This window comes from Lonchura striata, chromosome 27 (genome assembly GCF_050655825.1).
Source record: "Lonchura striata isolate lonStrDom1 chromosome 27, ASM5065582v1, whole genome shotgun sequence".
Classification (NCBI taxonomy): domain Eukaryota; kingdom Metazoa; phylum Chordata; class Aves; order Passeriformes; family Estrildidae; genus Lonchura; species Lonchura striata.
The window spans coordinates 11,971,681-11,989,848 of record NC_140729.1 but is presented as its reverse complement, the minus strand read 5'-3'; the positions used below and the strand labels follow the sequence as shown (position 1 = coordinate 11,989,848).

At 49.4% G+C, this 18,168-nt stretch overlaps 1 protein-coding gene across 5 annotated transcripts in view; it reads left to right on the top strand.

Moving 5' to 3' along the window:
• Positions 1-4,155: 4,155 nt before the first annotated feature.
• Positions 4,156-18,168, top strand: part of LOC110479572 (acid-sensing ion channel 2) — a 407,232-nt gene continuing 393,219 nt past the window's right edge. Inside the window, exon 1 of one of the 5 annotated variants that reach the window (XM_085562150.1) lies at positions 4,156-5,790. In XM_085562150.1, the coding sequence (XP_085418276.1) occupies positions 5,227-5,790 (564 nt within the window). In that variant the 5' untranslated portion in view covers positions 4,156-5,226. The remainder of the gene's footprint in view (positions 5,791-18,168) is intronic. The other 4 variants (XR_014950233.1, XM_085562148.1, XR_004149277.3 and 1 more) reach the window with 4 other exon arrangements.

The following is an 18,168-nucleotide window of genomic DNA, read 5'->3' as shown; positions in this document are numbered from 1 at the left end:
TGCCAATATATTTAAACCTTTGTTTGGAGGGAAATGTCCATGGAAATTGAGCATTTAATTGTCTTACTTTCAAACAGCTTTTTTGCCCAGAGCAGCTGGCGCTGCCCCTGGATCCCTGGAAGTGTCCAAGGCCTGGCTGGACAGGGCTTGGAGCACCCTGGGATACTGGAAGGTATCCCTGCCCATGGCAAGTGGCGGCACTGGGTGGGTTTAAGGTCCTTTCCAACCCAAACCAGTCTGGGATTCTATGACCTTTCCTTAGAAGGCATTTCATGCAGCCATTTGAATATTGCTTGTTTTCTTTCAAGGAGAATTATTTTTCTTTTCAATTGCTTTCATTGCTTTCATTTTATACCCCATTATAAATCCAAGCACAATATTAAATGCATTGAAATAAAAATTTCAATTTTCTCTATATGTTAAAAAGTTGTTTAACTGAGCCAAAGCTACTTTGGAAGTGATCAGATTTAATTTCAGGGGAAACATCAACATTCAACATTATGTTCCTGATTAGAAAGGTGGACTCCTTTAAGTAGCTGAGCCCTCTCTGCTCACAGGAGCTCTGTGTCCACACTTTGAAGACACTGGCAGTAAAAATTTAAGTGACAAGAGAGTCCAAAAAGACTGGGGAAAGCCTGAGAAATGGAGGGGGAGTTACAGATCACTATTAACTTAATCAAAGTCCTTCTTCCAGGAGTCATTGTTGTTGGCCCAATGCTCCCTGGCTTCCCTTCCAAATGCCTGCTGTCCTTTCTGCCTTCAAAGCCCACGACAAAAGCAGCACCCTGTGAAATTCCAGTGGGACATTGATGGGACATTTCCCTGTGCTCAATGCAACCAGAGAATGATCTGCAGCTGGGCCAGGGAAGGATCTGGAGCAGCTGAGGGTGCTGGAGGGGCTCAGCCTGGAGCAAAGGAGGCTCAGGGCCCTTCTGGCTCTGCACAGCTCCTGCCAGGAGGGGACAGCCGGGGGGTCGGGCTCTGCTCCAGGAACAGGGACAGGAGGAGAGGGAACGGCCCCAGGTTGAGCCAGGGGAGGTTTGGTTGGATATTAGGGAAAATTTGTTCATGGAAAGGGGTGTGCAGCTGCCCATGGCTGGGGTGGAGTCCCAGGGTGGAATCCCTGAATGGAGGGGTGTAAAAGCCCTGAGGATGTGGCACCTGGGGAGATGGTCAGTGGTGGCTTTGCAGTGCTGGGTCAACTCCGTTGTACTCAATGGGCTCAGAGGACTTTTCCAATCAAAATTATCTGTGACAGTCAGACAAATATCTTCTCTGGACTGCAGCCATCATTGGTTTTTTGGTTGCTTGTGGTTTGTTTGTTTTTTTTTTAATCCTCTTTCTCTTCAAGCCCAGAGGGGAACATCAAAAAAATGAACTGGCAGAAAACACAGGGATTTCCAGGGTTAAGGAGAGAGCTCTGGCTCAGGGCCATGGGGACCATGTACTGAGCCACATGGGGGACCAAAGCACCTTGTTTTCTTTGCAAAGCATCCCACTGCTGTGTGTATGAGGTCAGTCCTGCTTTTCTCAGGGCAAACCCTTTGCCTGGGCTGTACTCCCAGGAGGGCTCAGGTGGGGCTGTGGAAGCAGAGGGGCTCACACAGGTCGGGACCCTTCTTCATCCCTTTGTCTTCCTCGAATAGAGGCGTTTTTCAGTGTTTCAGGGTGGGATCCCGAGCACTGCAGCAAGTGCTGGAGACACAAGAGGGCAGGCACAGACTGTGCAGAGCCTTTCTCCTTTGCACAAACTGTGCCTGCCCTCTTCCCAGCCAACCTGGCCCTCTCCACTTCCCTTCACCTCTGCAAAGGGGCGAGAAACAGGATTTTTCTCAGGGATATGTCTTCTGGCCCTGCCTGGCTCGTCTGCTGAAGCACACTTGAAGCAGCACGTTGTGCGAGGAACATCCAGGGGCTGAGACTATGAGCTCCCAAAGCAGCTCCTCCACCTGCCAGGGCTGCTCCACATTCCTGGGCATTCCGTAGTGGAGGTGTCCTTAGCTGGGCTCTGCCATCTCAGGGGGTTTATGGGACCAGCCAGGCTGCCTTGTCCTCCTCCTGTGTGTCCCCCTAGAGGCGTTGTTCACATGGGTGGCCAGAGGGGCCATCAGCCCTCACCAGCCCTTGCTTCCCATGTCCCTCACCCTTGCTGGTGTTACCCCACAGCCCATCCCCAGACACATCTTTTCTTGGCTCCCAGGACATCGTAGCCGATGGCAGCTCTTGGGCACAGCCTGAGCCACCAGCTCTCACCAGAGTGGGACAGTGCCCAGAGCAGCTGTGGTGCCCCTGGAGCCCTGGCAGTGCCCAAGGCCAGGCTGGACAGGGCTGGAGCAGCCTGGGACAGCAGGAGGTGTCCCTGCCATGGCAGGGAGTGGGAGAAGATGATCTCTTCCAACCCAAACCATTCCATGATTCTGTGATTTGTCTCCCTGGTGTGTGCCCATCCCCATGGGCAACAGAGCAGAGCTGGTGCCGGAGCGGGTGCCAGGCAGCTCTGCTGGGCACGGGGCTGTTCCCTCCAGGCTGCAGCCAAAGCTCCCCGCACAGTTCAACAATAACAGGCAGCAAATGTTTTATGGTGTGAATTACAGTAAACGGGATTGCTAAGGCAGCACGAACGGGGAGCAAATGAAAGCATTAACGAGGAACAAATGAAAGCATTAAGCCGCCCGGCCGGTGCAGGCATGGGGAAGGGAGGGGGATTTGCAGATGGGCAGGGAATGGGTAGGAAAGGGAGCCCATTCCGGCCAGGGATTTTTTAGAGGGGAAGGGTCTTGTCCCTGACCAGCAAGGGTGATGAGCACAAGGGAAGACCCGCAGTGAGGTCTGGAGCCAGGAGTAAGGGTGCTGTGGCCACTCTGCTGCTTTAATTCTGGGCCATAGCTTGTTTGGGTGTGCTCAGCTCTGCCTTTTCCACCCTCCTGGAAAGGGCACCACAAGGTGCAGGAGGTTTGTGCATCTGTCTTTCTCTGAATTTCTGTGTAATGCAGAAGGAACACAGCTCTGTTTAGCCACCAATGGACTGTATTGAGAGCCTGGTTTCACTCACAGGCACAGATGCAGGAGGAGGGACCACATTTTGCATTTCAGGGCTGATGTAGATTTGTCCAAGAGGAAACCAGACTCCGGAGGCAGCTCCTGCTCCCTCTGAACCCCAGCCATTCATTACAACAGGGTGCCTGGAGCCTTCTGGCTATGGAAGGAGGCTTCAGCTTTAGGGCAGCAATCTGGTATGAAAAGTCCTCCTGGAAAAACCAGCTCGGGGCTCCCAAGTCCTTTGACCCCTCTTTTCCTCAGATTCCCCGGTGTAAAATGGAGAAAGTAGTGTTGTAGCAGGGCTGGTACGGGTAGCTCAGACTGAGAGATATTCCCATAGGAACATCCATGCTGGGGGATGCCACAGCTCCACTTGCCTTTGGCTTCCAAGGCCAAATGTATAGACAACAAAGCTGAAATTATCTCTGGGTGAAAATCGCCAGAGGGAGGACAGGGTGAGGATAGGGTAGCTCACAGCTTGGGGACAAGAGTCTTGGGGGTCTATCAGTGAAATCAAGCACCTGAAAGGTGAAGGGGCCAAATGGTGCACATGGTCTGTTGTCATGAGAACAGCACTCAGGGTTGTAAATCCAGAAACTGGGCTCATTTAAAGGTGGCTGAGAGTCATGAGGCATTGCCCTGCAGACCATGACAGGCTCTGCCTGTACTTCAACCCTCTGCTCCTGCCTCATTCCAACTGGAAGAATCACGTTCTGGGTGCTTCCATGCCCTGGGACCCTCACCTGCTGTAGGGCTGGGTGCTGTACAGACAGAAATCCTGGGGTTTAATCATGGATCTGGAAAAAAGCGAGCAAAACCCCTGCTGTTCATGGAGCCGATATGGAAGGGAGTTAATCCGCCCCTGCTCAGACCCAGCCCCTCACACCTCTGGCGTGGATCCCCTTCATTCCCACTCCTGCAGTCGCACCACGCATGCACCGAGGCACCGTCACAGGATCTGCAGCACCTCTTGGGTAGAAAACCCAGTTTTCCTGCCCTCCAGCCCCTCCTTCCCAGCCTCCCGTCTGAATGCACATCTGGGAGCGCCTTCCCAAACACATCCGCCACAGCTGCCTTCCGGCGGCAAACAAAACATCTGGAGGCCCTGCTGGTTCGGAGGCTCCCGAGCCTCGGGGGGCTGAGCCGGGGGCCTCAGGAGCTGCTGGGCGCAGCCCCCGGCCCCGCCGAGGCACGGCCGCGACCGGGCTCGGCCCAGCCTGGAGCGGGGTCCGGGCTCGCGGCTCCCTCTCCCTGCGCTGCCGCGGGGCTCCGGATCCCTGCGGGACTCACGGCTCGCAGCGCTTCTCCCCGAAACTCCTGCAGGGCAGGAAAGCTCTGAGACGGCAGAGGAGAGATGAGAGATGCTGCAGCCCCTCCGCTGCCGCTCCCGGGTTTTGCCTTGACTGGGCTTTGCTCGGAGCTGCCGTGTGAAAGACAAGCGTGTGTGCATGCATGGAGCTGAGCAGCAATCCCCTTCTTTTCTTTTATCTTTCAGCCTTTCCTTTTATTTTTTTATCCTTTCGTTTTCCCTCTCCCTTTTGCTCGCCTATTTCTCCCGCTGAATTAGCTGCCCACCTTTCCCTTGCAAATCACACCGACAGCACAGGCTCGGTTTTCGGGGTGGTGTTTTCTGCCCAAAATGGAGAGGTGGGGGGGAGGAGAGATGCCTAAATCCTGCAGTCGCATCCCCAGAGTTCGGGGAGCATCTCCCGGTCGGGCTGAAGACATGGGGGAAGCAGCATCCTCGGCTTTCCGCACTAGTTAACAGCCTGCGAGCTGCCTCCGCTTGTTTCAGGCTCGCTCGCTTAATCTCGGCTCCCCTCGGCGCGTGTGTGCTTGTGTGTGTGTGTGTGTGTGCAGAGGGAGGACTTTATTGCCATTGGCTCAGCTTTCGCTGCCCACCCACATCTCTTCCACATCACCTTGGTGTCTCCCTAAATAAAACCAGCCCTCCTTATCGCACCGAGGAAATCAAGAGCAAGAGTTTGAATGGATTTTATATAAATATTTATCCTGACGAAGCTACTGCTGAGCTTGTGGGATAAACTCGCAGCAGCTGGTCTCACTCTGCTTCCCTCGGCTGGCTCCTGAAAGGGTTTAATTACTTTGGAGAGGAGAGGGAGAGATCCAGATCCCAGTTCTGCCTCCAGACTGACCCAAAAAGCAGGACCAGGATTTAAATGAACTATGGATATGAAGGACAGCACCAGCGAGGGCAGCATGGACAGCCTGCAGCCTTCCAGCATCCAGATTTTTGCCAACACCACCACGCTCCATGGGCTCCGTCATGTCTTTGTCTACGGGCCGGTCACCATCCGGCGCCTGCTCTGGACCTTGGCCTTTGTGGGCTCGCTGGGTCTCCTCCTGGTGGAGAGCTCGGACAGAGTGGCTTTTTACTTCTCCTACCAGCATGTGACCAAAGTGGATGAGGTGGTGGCAAACAGCCTGGTGTTTCCTGCTGTCACCATCTGTAACCTCAACGAGTTCCGCTTCTCCCAGCTCACCACCAACGACCTGTACCATGCTGGGGAGCTCCTGGCTCTGCTGGATGTCAACCTGCAGATCCCCAACCCTCAACTGGCTGACCCTGCTGTCTTAGCCACCCTCCAAGAAAAGGCCAACTTTAAGCAGTATAAACCCAAAGTTTTTAGCATGCAAGAGTTCCTGGCACGGGTTGGCCATGACCTGAAGGATATGATGCTGTACTGCAAGTTCAGAGGCCAGGAGTGCAACCACAAGGACTTCAAAACTGTGAGTATGAACAGATACTCTGCTTTTCTCTTCTCTGGGCATGTGGACAGTGGTGTTGCAGGACCAGGACAGCCCTGGAGGTCACTGGCCAAGCTGTGTGGGTCCGGTGTGGTGAGACGGTGGCTGCCAGGCTCTGGCATGGCAGAGGAGGAGCAGGAGGAAGCCTGTTGAGCTGAAGTTTGTTTGTTGGAGTCCTAATGGGGCTTTAGTGGGGCCAGACCTGCAAAGAGTTTGTAGCAGGTCCAGCCTACATCTGCGTGAGGCCCATGGCTCTCAGTGTTTGCTCAGGGTCAGATGGATGCTGCTGAGCATCATAGGGGGCCTGAGGGTCTCTTGCCATGGCCAGTGGATGTCAGCCAGCTGAAGGAAGCAGAGAGGGCTAGACAGAGCCAACAATAAGGGCAGGTGCTTGGGCCTGGTCTGAGCAGTGTCCAGCTGAATTACTCCAGGTGTTTGCAGCATTTCTGGAACTCTGGAAGGGGAAAATTTTCTTCTTGTTCCTGGTGTTTGTGGCTCATAAATTTTGGTTTGCTGCATAGTGTGGGTAGCAGCTGGGTATCTGCCTGGTGCTGTTCTTCCTGAGCTGTGTTAGATGAAAGGAGGAGAAAGAGAAGGAGAGAAAAAGCAACTGAGAGGCTGAGCTCTGATCCTGTCTGCTCTGAGACGGGGGAGGTGGAGTGAGCCAGGTACTTGAGCATCCTGAGGGAAGTAGCTGCTGCTGAGTTTCCAGCTTCTGGCTGGCACCCTGGTGGCAGTGCAGGCTGACCTGGGTGCTATGGTGGTCAATGTGTCAGTGTAAAATAAAAATGACTAGGAGGTTGTCTGGATGAAGTGATGCCCCTCTCTGCCGCTGGAGCAGGTGAAGGGACTGGGCAGGGGGCTGCAGAGGGGGCTGAGCCCCATCCTGGCTGAGCTGGGGGATGCTGGGGTCTGGGCTAAGTCTCACTGTGCTCTCAGGCCATGCTGGGCAGTGCCTTGGCTCTGTGATCCTGGAGTCAGGAATGTTACAGGTTTCAGGTGGTTATTTCTTGGGAGTGCTTCTGCTTGTTCTGCTAATTATGGTGTGTCCTGCAGAGGGCAGGTCCTGGGGAGGTTTTGTGATCCCCTGGTTCATCAGCAGAATCTTTGGTTTTGGGAGAAGGGAATATTTTCTGTCTGTGCTGCTTTGAATCGCTAAACAAATGAATCCAACTGACTCCAGCTTCAAAGTCATTGTCATCTCCTGGACTGTGCTCTCTTTACACCTCTGAGCAGGAACATAGAATTTCATGCCTCAGTTATTACCTGTGCATATCTCGGATGCTGTGTCTATTTCAAACTGGATATTCAGGCAAAACTTTCCCTTGTTTCTGCTCCCTGGGCAGGTCTGAGCAGGGGTTGGGTCATCCAAGTTGTAGGAAGGCATCAACCAAGTTCCAAGGAGAGGAGCTTGCTAAGGAAAAGCCATGCATGAGCAAGCCTGGAGAATGGGATAAAAAGGGAGAAACAGATGCAAAAGTCCAGGGGACAGAAGGGTCTGGAAGTGACGTCAGGTCCCAGGAGGATGGACAAACCTCTCTTGACTGTAGCAAAGTGAGGGGAGTGGGAGCTATTCTGCCTGTGGACTTGCCAAGAATGAGATAAGAACTAGCCAAAAGCAAAAACCTCAAAGCCAGGGAGCAACCAGCAGTTTCAAAGCACCTGGCGGGGTTAAAAAAGTACTTTAAAAAGCAGAGGACAGGAGCTCTTGGCAGCCCCCCTGGGACCCAGCATGGTGTCACCTGTAGCTATTGAGTTTTTGAGAGAATTGCTTCTGAAACAATGATTTTAATTTTTTCTTCTCATGGGGGATACTGTAGTTCAAGACAAACATTCCCCATCTGCCAAATAAATGCTCTGTTAAAACAGATCTGGGCAAGCTAGAAAAAGACAGGATATTATGGACTGACAGTACTTGCCCTTGTCAAAGTGAGAGATTGAGTGCTATACTTCAGCCCATTCTGCTTCTGTGAAGCAGTTCCTACCTGAGCCAGAAGACAACATCATATCTCACAGAAGCAGGTTTCAATCTCACTGACTCCAGGTAATCCCCCAGGTTATGGAAATCCAGGAAGTAGCACTCAACAGGAACACAACAACCCTGTTTTTCTTCCAGATTTTACCTTTCAGATAAAAGGCAGGAAAAAGTGTCTGTTTGAAGGATGAGTAGGTGTTTCCACAGGGAGAATGCTGTAAAGGTCTGTGAGCTGCCTCCAGGCTGAATCAGAACCTCATGTCCTGGGTGAATTTTGCATTTAATCACCACCAATCTGTTGCAGCTGCACATGGGCTCAATGACAGCACATCCATCCTGCTGCAGTACCCACTGGAGAAGAGACATCACTGAAACTTGATTTGTTTCCTGAAGGGAAGCAGGGTGTAAATCCCAGGGCAGTTCTGCATTATGTCATCAGGGTGAAGAACTATGAGGGTTTTATATACACTCCCCAAATTCTGGCAGCTGAGAGCAGAGGAGGCAGGAGCTTTGCAGCAGAGGGCTGCACCAAACAGGAACTCTGCAATGAGGTGCTGCTGGAGGAGTCAATGCTGAGCTGCCTCTGGTCAGACCTGTCCTCTGGTGCATGGGGGTTTGGTGTGCAGGGTGTCCCCGAATAAAGCCCACAGTGCTGCTGCTGCTGCATGGAGAGCAGGAGCTGAAACGGCAGTATCTTGGCACTTTGAAAACACTTAACTTTATCCTCCTTCCTCCTCCACTGCCCTGCTTAAATCCTCTGTCACTGCTTTAATAACAGGACTTGAGCTGTGTTTTCCCTACACTTCCTGTTCCTTCTCCCCCTAATACCTCTCAGACAACACTTCCCGTATTAAGGTCTGCTCACTGGAGTGAGTACCCACAGCTTTTTTGCAGAAATACCCCAAAGGGAACAGCCAGGTTTTAGCAGGATGTGCTGATCCTGCGCTGGCATTGCCAACACAGAACAGCAGAGAAGATAATGCAGAGCTCTGCTGTAGGCAAAGCCAGTGAAGAAGAGAAAATTGGCAGAACATCTTTAGCAAAGCCATTCCCTTGGAGTATGTGGAGGAGTAAAGCCTGTATAGCAGCAGCCAAGGAAATCCCTTCCTTGTTCTCTGCATTGCTCCCCCCAGGCGGTCCTGGTTGGAACTGACCTCGCAGATGGCATTTTCCTGAAGGAGCTGTGCTCCTGCTGCTCGACATGACATCAAGGTCTTCCATCCCACTGCTGCTGAGCTTGGGCTTCTCAGCCCTTGCCACACCACTGTGGTGTTCTGGGAGTCCCTGTGGCTGTGTGAGGCAAAGCCACTTTCCCAGGGCTACTGGTGTGGCTCGTGGCCTTCACTGTTCCAGCCTGGGATGATGCTGGGCAGTTGAAGGGGACACTTGCAGGAGGATTTTGTGTGTGGCCCAGCAAATATGGGGAGCAACGGGGAGAAAACCTCTGAAAACCCTTTGAGCCCATGGGGCAAACATGGAGTGAGAGATGGGATGTCTGGAAGTGGATCCTGGGAATGTGAGCAGCAGGGGAATGGGATCCCTCAGTCTCTCCTTGCTGAGAAATGCTCTCCAGCAGCACAGCCCTGACCAACACAGTGCGGCCATGGCTCTGGGGGCTGGTCTGGGTGTCTGGGTGGTACTTCATTCCTCAGTCAGGTCACTTGCTAAAAGCAGAGTTGGGCTGTGCTTCCTCATACATCCAATCATTCCAGCTACCACAAACTTTTCTCTTGTGCCTGCTCTGCCTTATCAGATGTCTATTTATTGCCAGTGGTCATGACAATTGAAGGATAGAATTAATTTATTTTCAATGCACATTCTTCTGTCTTACAGGGTCCACATAATGAAGTGTGTCTCATGTGAATACTGCTATTTTAAGATACAAATTTCTGTCAATCTGTCTGGCTTTCACTATACATATTTTTTCTGCCCTTCTTTCTAGTGTGTCTATCAGGCCAATGTTTAGTGAATAGCTTTGGCTTTTTAGATTAAGTAGTCTATTCTCATCTGTTATACAACTTATTCAGAAAAACATTACATGTCTTATTTAACAATTTTTCTGGAGAGTCACAACTTTTTCCAAGTTTGCTCCAGAATCTGAGATGCCATTATGAGATGTGCAATAATGAGATGAGCAATTCAGTGATAAATTTACACAAACAGGCTGTTCTTCCAGCAGGAAATCACATAGGAAATCCAGTAGGTCTCTGTAGAGCCTTCCCAGTCTGCACTGGAATATCTCAGTTTTGCTGGTGCTGCTGAGGGTCTGGGTGTGGGCACCAGCACAGAGGGAGTGCAGTGCTGTAATTTTGCTGCTAGTGGTGGCTCATTGGATGTCTAAAAGGAGGTGGATTGCTCCTGGCTCAGGTATCTAGCAAACCCTGCCCTTGGGAAGTGCAAAACCTCATTCCACCCAGTGGTTTCCTAGATTAAATTCCTCTGTCTCGTAAGGATTTGAGTGTGGTAGTTCCCTGTTACACTGATGGAGTTTGTATTTCCTTTATTTATTAAAAAATGGTAGGATAATATTTTATATTTTGCAGGAAGTTTCATGGATGGATGCCAGTTGGGATCAGTGCTCATAAAAACCCATTCCTGGGATGGAATGGTTAATAGAATTAAAATCTAATGAAAGCTGTGGAGCTTCCGTGAGGCTTTTCTGTGGCAAATCCAATTTTAAATCCTTTGATACTATGTGTTGGTTTGGCACAGCCTGGTTTTTGGTAGCAGGAGGCCACAGGAGTAGCTTCTGTAAGAAGCTGATAGAAACTTCCACCATGTGTGACAGAGCCAGTCTCTGATGGCTCTGAAGATGGACATGCTGCTGGCTCAGTTGAGAAGTGGGTAACACCTCTGTGATAGCACAGTTAAGAAGGAAATCAAAACAGCACCTGACAGTTTTTCCTCAGGGGGGGCATGGTGTTGGAACTCAAAATGTCCCTCAGACATTTTTGGAGGTTCCAGGCCCTGGTCAGAAGCATTTGAGACCCTGGCAGGCAGCTGGAAACAGCTGTGATTTTGGGTTTGAACTGTGGAATGATTTACCAACTTTGAAGGCAGAACAAGCAGTCACAAAAGTTTAGATATTATAGTAGAGGTAGTTACAAAGTAGAGGGGAGAATTTTTTAGTATTGTACAGGGGGGTTTTAACACCTGTACTGGTGTGTTAAAATGTACATGGGGGTCAGAAGTTTTAAGATGGAGGAATGTAGGCTGGTCCTGTTTCTTCTCTTTCTTCTTTCTTACCTCCATGTTCTTGATGATGTTGGCACTCCCAGATTGGTTTAGAGTAGAAAAGCACCATTTAATATAGGTAGTAGGTATTGGGGAAAAACTGTAAACATGCAACACATAATGTACCATATAAAAGACAGCAGCAGCCCTGGGCAGGGAGAGAAGAAGCAGTCGGGAGTCAGAGAGGATGTCAGGCTGTGTGTGTGCCTCTGCCTGAGCTGCTGAGCAAACCACAGCAGCAGAGAAGAAAATCTTTTAGATAACTCACAATAAACTGCCCTGAGAGCGAACAACAAGAGGCTGCAGAGTTTTCTTTGGAAGCACGGGTTGGAGGAGAGACTTTTCCACCACACGGAACCCCTGACCCAGGCCGGGGTTCTGACAGCACGGCAGCGCTGGAGCCGTGGCAGTGCGGCCCAAGGAGCCTCCCTGCCTGGCTGCCCCTGGCCGGCCGCGCTGCCAGCAGCAGGGCAGGGCGGTGTGGCAGCCTCCCCTTCCCTCTCCTCCGTGAGGACGGGCGCTAATTGGCACCAGTGGTGGTGGTGGGGCCGCATGGCTGGCAGTGAAAACATGATGAGCAATTCCTCAGTGCAGAACCTAGACAAGACCAACTTCTGGGCGCTGCGGGATTTTGCAGGTATCTTTGAGTTGGTGGAGCTTGTTGGCAATGGTACCTACGGGCAGCAGTTTTTCTTCTAGTCAGAGAAGAGGAGGAAGCACCAAGGTCAGTGGAAAAAGAGGGGGACGAAGTGCTCCAAAGTTCTGGAGCCGAGATTCCTTCGCAGGCCATGGTGAGGGCTATGGTGAAACAAACGTCTGTCCCCTTGTAATGCATGAGGGGATACAGAAATCCACTCACAGCCCATGACACTGATGCCAGAGCAGGTGGATGCCAGGGAAAGCTCTGATCCAGTGGAGACACGAATAGAAAGAGAAGGCCCCTGCTTACAAACTAGAGCAGCCTGTCTTTAGAGGACTGCACCCCATGGATGAGTGATCCATGCCACAACAGTTTTGGGAAGACTGTTTGCCTGTGGGAGGGACCCCATGGCACAGCAGGAAAAAGTATTCCTCTCCCTAAATGAACAGAAAAAGATCTGAGTGATGAACTGACCAAAAACCTCCATGCTCTGTCTTCCTGTGCTGTGGGTAGGAAGGAGAGAGGGGCTGGGAGTGAAAAAAGGTGTTTTAGGGGCTTCTTTTACTTCTCATTATCCTCCTCTGACTCTGTGAATAATAAATTTACTTTATACCTTTAAATTAAAACATGTGTTTCCCTTAAGAGTGTTTTTCTTCCAGTGCTTACCTCAATTCATGAACCTTTGTTAATTATTTTTGTTTTTTTTCTCCCTCTCCTCTGCCCAGCTGTAGCAGTTGGGTAAGTGAATGACTTTCATGGATACCTGGCATTTGGCCAATATCAAACCACGACATACTAGAAGTATAAACACTGGGTGAAACAACTCCAAAGGAGAGAAAATGCAGAAATGGGCTGCAGGTTGTTAACTTGGGACATGGGTGCTCCACATTTGGGATGCTGATCTGACTGCAAAGCTGACCCGAACAGTGACCGTCCTCCTTAATGATCTTTGAAAAGGGCTGTGTTTGGATGTATTTTGAGCTGTTTTTAGCCAGGCATGCTGCCCTTCCTCACTTAGGTTTTGGGATGGGGAATAATTTAAACAAGTGGGAAATGTCAGGAACAGGCACAGCCAAAGTGTCACAGCCAGCTGTAGAGCAGAGGGGGGTGGATGATGACAGAAATGAGGCATGGGGAGGGCCCTGGGAGAGGAAGGACAAAGAATTTGTGTGTGTAAAAGCCAGATGTGGGCTCAGCTTCTCTTGCTGGAGCAGCTGGCACTTGGTTTGGAGGAGAGCAAGAACCACTCCTCACTTCTGAGTGATTCCCATTTGTTAGAGTTATTTATCAGGAGTACAAAAGAGAGCTCCTCCGTCCTCCACACCCCACCTGCCTGGGGATTTGCACTCCAAATAGCAGCTGGAGCCGAAGCAAAATGCAAATCCACCCTTGGGATGGGGAAGAAGTGCTGAGCAAGGAGGGTGTTATTGGAGTTCCAAGGAAGAGGAGATGTTTAAGGGCTGGCAGGCTTTATCAGAATTGTCCTGGGAATTGTGTGAGACTTTTCTTAGTGTTGGAAATACCTCTGAGTGCAGCTTCTTGTGCTTCAGCTCATTTCTCCTGGACAGACACTGAAAACTGAAGTACCCAAAGCAGTGGAGAGCCAAGGCTGTCAACAACAGAGAACAAATCTGATAACCATCTGGCACCATGTCCTGGTGCCTCCTTCGCCTGTGGCTCTCTGTGACTAACATGGTTCATGTCACAGGGTCTCCCTGACAACTGGCCTTGGATGAATTCTCCTGGGTACAGTTTTCTGTCTGGAGTGGGTGGAGGGTGAGACCACAGGAAGCTTTCACATGTATTTGTGCTCTCTCTACAGGAACCAGACTTAGTCTAGTCATGTCCAAAGCTAGAAGTAAAGGCCAGGAAAGGCAAGGAATATATAAAAAACCTAGCATGGTTTTCAGCTGGAGAGGTAATGGAGAACAACATAGCTTGTGTATACCCCCCCATGCAAATGTCCCTTGGAGTCTTCTTGGCAGATAATAAACAACCTCCCAGATGTCACCTCTTGAGGAATTTTTATGTTTATCTCAAAATGATGCAGTGATACCCTGGGAAAAAATCATGGTATGACTGCTGTGGGTTTACTCTACACCTGCCCTGAGAGGTTTTGAGCACCAGATCCATGATCCCCATGGATAGAAATGGGTAAAAAATCTAAACCAGTTGTCGTGAAGTTAAACTGGAGAAATTCCCACTTGATAAAAAAGGAAAACAGATCTGACTTTAGTGAGGACCTCTGACCTCTTGAGGTCCCTTCCAAGCTGAATTATGATTCTATAACAGAAAGCAGGTGAAGACCTGCTGGGTCTTAAAACCTTTTGCTATTTTTGGTGCATCTATTTTTTTCATAGAACCCTGGAATGGTTTGGGTTGGAAAGGACCTTTAAGTCATCCAGTTTCACTCTCTGCCATGGGCACCTTTCACTATCCCAGGCTGCTCCAAGGCCCATTCAGCTTGGCCGTGGATGCTTCCAGAGATCCAGGGGCAGCCACAGGTTCTTTGGGCATCCTGTGTCAGGGCGTCCCCACCCTCCCAGGGAAGCATATTTTCCTAATATCTTATCCAAACCTGCTCTCCTTTAGTTTAAAGCCATTCCCCTTTGTCCTGTCCCTACATGCCCTTTTCCAAAGTCTCTCCATCTCTCCTTTAGGCACTGGAAGGGGCTCTAAAGCAGATCAGTTTCCCCGGAGCTTCTCTTCTCCAGGCTGAACAGCCTTGTAGGACCTTGCACTTGATTGACTTTGTGAGGGTCACACATTCCCACCTCTACAGCCTATCCCACTGGATCCCATCCCTTCCCTTCAGCATGTCACACAGCCTGGGGTCATCAAGCTTGTTCGTGTCACCAACAGTGATGGAAACCCTAAGGAGCTCTGCCCATCTCTGACCTGCTCCTATGCTCAGTTCACCCTCATCCTTCTTGAGAAATGAAAGCCAGTTTGAGCAGACAATCGTCTTCCTCACTGTGAACTCTGTGCACAAGTTTGCATTACTGACCTAAGGACAAAAATTGCCCTAAAATGCAGAGTTGCTGACAGCTCTGTCTGCACTGAGCATTGAGGCATTCACAGCTCTGATTCCATAATGAGTCCACCACATTTTCTCTGAGCAAAACCCTGTCTTTTCCCATTTCCTGAAACTATCCCTATTTGCTTTAGAAGCAGACAGTGGTGATGAAAAAAACCCCTCAGATTCATCACTAAGCTCCCGCTGACAAAAACTGTGCCTGGCAGCTCCCAAGGAGTGGCAGGATGGGGAGATCATGCTCGGCATTTCCATGTCCTCTGGCAGGATCTGGAGTCCCTCATGTGCTTTCCCAAAGGCATTTGTCACAGGATTTGTGCCTGGAGTGCCATCCAGGCTCAGGTTGGCCATGCAGCAGAGTTTGCATCCGTTGGCATGGTCACGGTGAGGCCAGTAAATGTGATAAACTATTGTGATAAGGCAGGCTTGAGCAGGGTGTTGGGGGATTGTGTTGCTGCCACAGCTACACCAGCTTTGTATGGGACTCAAAAATACAAGAAGCATTTTGCTTACTGGGCTGGTGAGACCCTGCAGTGTTCTGTAGGAAGAGCTCTTTGGGAAAACAAACCCATGGAAAACTTTCTTGCTTACAAAGTGATGACAGCTATGACAGGGCTGGGAGTGGGGAGGACTCAGATTTTCTTGAGGGAGGAAATGGTGATGTGTAGCTAAATGTGAAGGTTGTGAAAGTCAGTGTCTATTCTGACAGCTGCATCTGCTGAGAGGTCATGATGAAAAGCCTTAACAGGTTGACTTTGTAGAGGGATGAGTGTAGAGGACAGAATGGTCCTCTAGAAGCTTGTTGGGACTTTCTGACCTATGGAAATCTGTGAGCAAACCTCTCAGGCCCCAGAAGCTCAACAAGCAAAGAAGGAAAATGAGGTAGATGAGGTGGTCATGTCTGACTCCATCTGCCATGGATTAATGTATGAGACCTGCACCAGGAAACCATAATCGCCCTTGGAGGTAAAAGATACTGAGAGTAAATTCGGCAGGACTGACACCAGTGTGCTCAGGGCCATCAAGAACCAATTTCCACCCAGCCATGAATATTTACAACCAAGCACATGCCATTACTTGAAGAAAAGCTGAATTGTTTTGATCATTTGTTGCTGTTGTGCCTTGGAAGGAAGGATTAAGCCTGTCTGTTAAGGCAAGGAGCTGAAGTGAAGGAGTGAAAGGTAATGGAAAATGCACATATATTTGCATATAGGGTGAGATGGATGAAAGGAGGTTTAATCTGCACTTGGATTTCCCAGAGGAGCCCATCCAAGGGAGTGGGGCCATCAGGGATTTTCATGTGCAAGAGGAGCTGCTCAGTTGTCTGCTGCTGTCAGAGGAACTAGTTCTGCTTCCTGATTTCCTCAGAGATTGAAATTTGGAAAGAAAATCAGAAGTGAAAAAGACTGAGTGAAATTTCATCTCCTTCTCAGGTACTCCCCCACATTGGTCTGACCTTCCATAAGAAGGGGATTATAGGCTCTTGTCTCATTCCAGGTCTGTAGGCTTCCCTTTCAGTCAGTTCAAAGGTTGTCCAGATCTCACTTCCAGTGTGAGTTTCTTGGGAATTGGAGTTTTTCCTGCAGAAAACTGATAGTGATGAGTCTGTCCACCTTGCCCATATGAAAAGAATCCCAAACCAAAACCCAAACTCCTAAACTAAATGACTGGAGGTCCAAAATTTTTAGAAACTTTAGTGGGAACAAGTTTCAGCTGCTCTATAAAATTGAGTTTTTATGATGCTGTTTCAGTGGTGATGAAGGGTCATATATAAATGTAATATGAAGATGGGCATGAAATTAAAGTAATTTTAAATTAAATTTAAATTAAAAATTATTGAAACTTATTTTGCTTTTTAAAGGTTTTGTCATTATTGGAAGAAGAAAATCAAAGTAACCCATTTACACATTTTTTTGGTTTCTCGTTCCATTCGTGTTTATCAGGCTCTCTGAAGTCCCATGTTCATGCAGTGGAGTCGTGCAAAAATTTCCCTTTATTAAAGGGGCTGAAACCCATAACAAACAGTGAATCCCATCCCATAACAGCGATTCAAGCTTTTGGTTCACCTCAAGGTTTGAGGGACACTAATCTTAGGCCAGGAGAAGAGAATAAATAAACTCCAGCAAATGCTCTCTGGTGATTCAGCTGTGGTACTGTGAGAGGGGTAATTTAAGGGCTCTGGGACAAGAGAGTTCTCCCAGCTCAGTAGAAAATGATGAGCTGGAGCTCTGGAACAGCAGGAGGATAGGACAGGATTCACATGAGGTTGCTCAATGACAGCCCAGCAAACATCACTGCAGCTGCCATAGGAAAGACTAAATTAATTGCAGAGGAATTAATAGAAGCTTAACCCTCGATTATCTAAACTTCCAACACCACACTCCACTGCTTCCTGGTACTGAAAGGGAAGGTGAATCCTGAGACATCCAGGAAAGTCTCTCCATCTCTTCTAGGGCCTCCTGCAGGGCTTTGGAAGAGCAGCTCGTGGCTCTGTCGTGTGTGAAGGGGTGTCAGCAGAGCTGTGAACTCCTCAGCAGTTCTCCAGTGGTGGAGGAACCTGTGACAGCTGAACCAGGATGTTTGAGAGGTGCCAGTTCAACCTTGAATGGGGGATGGAATTATGTTTTGGGAGATGCTGGGGACTCTCAGCCATCTGTAATGGGATGGTTCAGCTGAAGAGGACCTTGGATGGGAGCTGATATTCACCACCAGATTTCTTGGTGTTTCTGTGAATAGGTGAACCAGAATTCTGCTCAGAAGTACAGTCTATGTTCATCATACTGGTGCTTTTCTCTGGATATACTGCTGGGATTAGGGTTAGGGGTGGGGATCGGGATCACATAAAGCATAACAAGTGTGCCCTCTTCAGCTCAGGAGCTACTGGGGGGGTACATCAGTCACACAACTCTGATATATTAATTTCTTCCTTTGAAGCATTTACTGTTTGGGGATTTTTTTTTTAATGTAAAGTGGCAAGTTTCCCTATAAGGCTTTGAGAAAACTGCTGCTGTGGTCATTGCTCAAACAATGTTTCCATCTAAACCAATCTTTATGTAAAAGATGGGAACAGTTTCCATGGATAGCATGACCAGGGCGTGGAGATCATGCTCGGGGGAAAGGAGCTGCTGTGCTGGATGTCAAGATTGATCCTTGTTCATTGAGCTTCATTTTTCATCCTCTACCCTGGCCTCAGATGCTGAAGCCACCATCCTTTCTGCATATGCTGCAGGATCACTCTAAATAGCCATTAACTAATGCTTAATTATGATGAAGTATCTCCTGAAATCCATGTGACTTCCACATGCATAACAAATGGGTTTGTTTCTGTCAGGTATGACAGGACTTTGGGGCTGATCCACATCAATCCCAACAAGTCCCCCAGTAATTCCAGGACAGGCATGGAGAGAGGAGGTGCCGGGGTGTACATGGCAGCTCAGGACAAGCTGTGGGAGGAGACAAGTTCCAATCCCAGTTTAT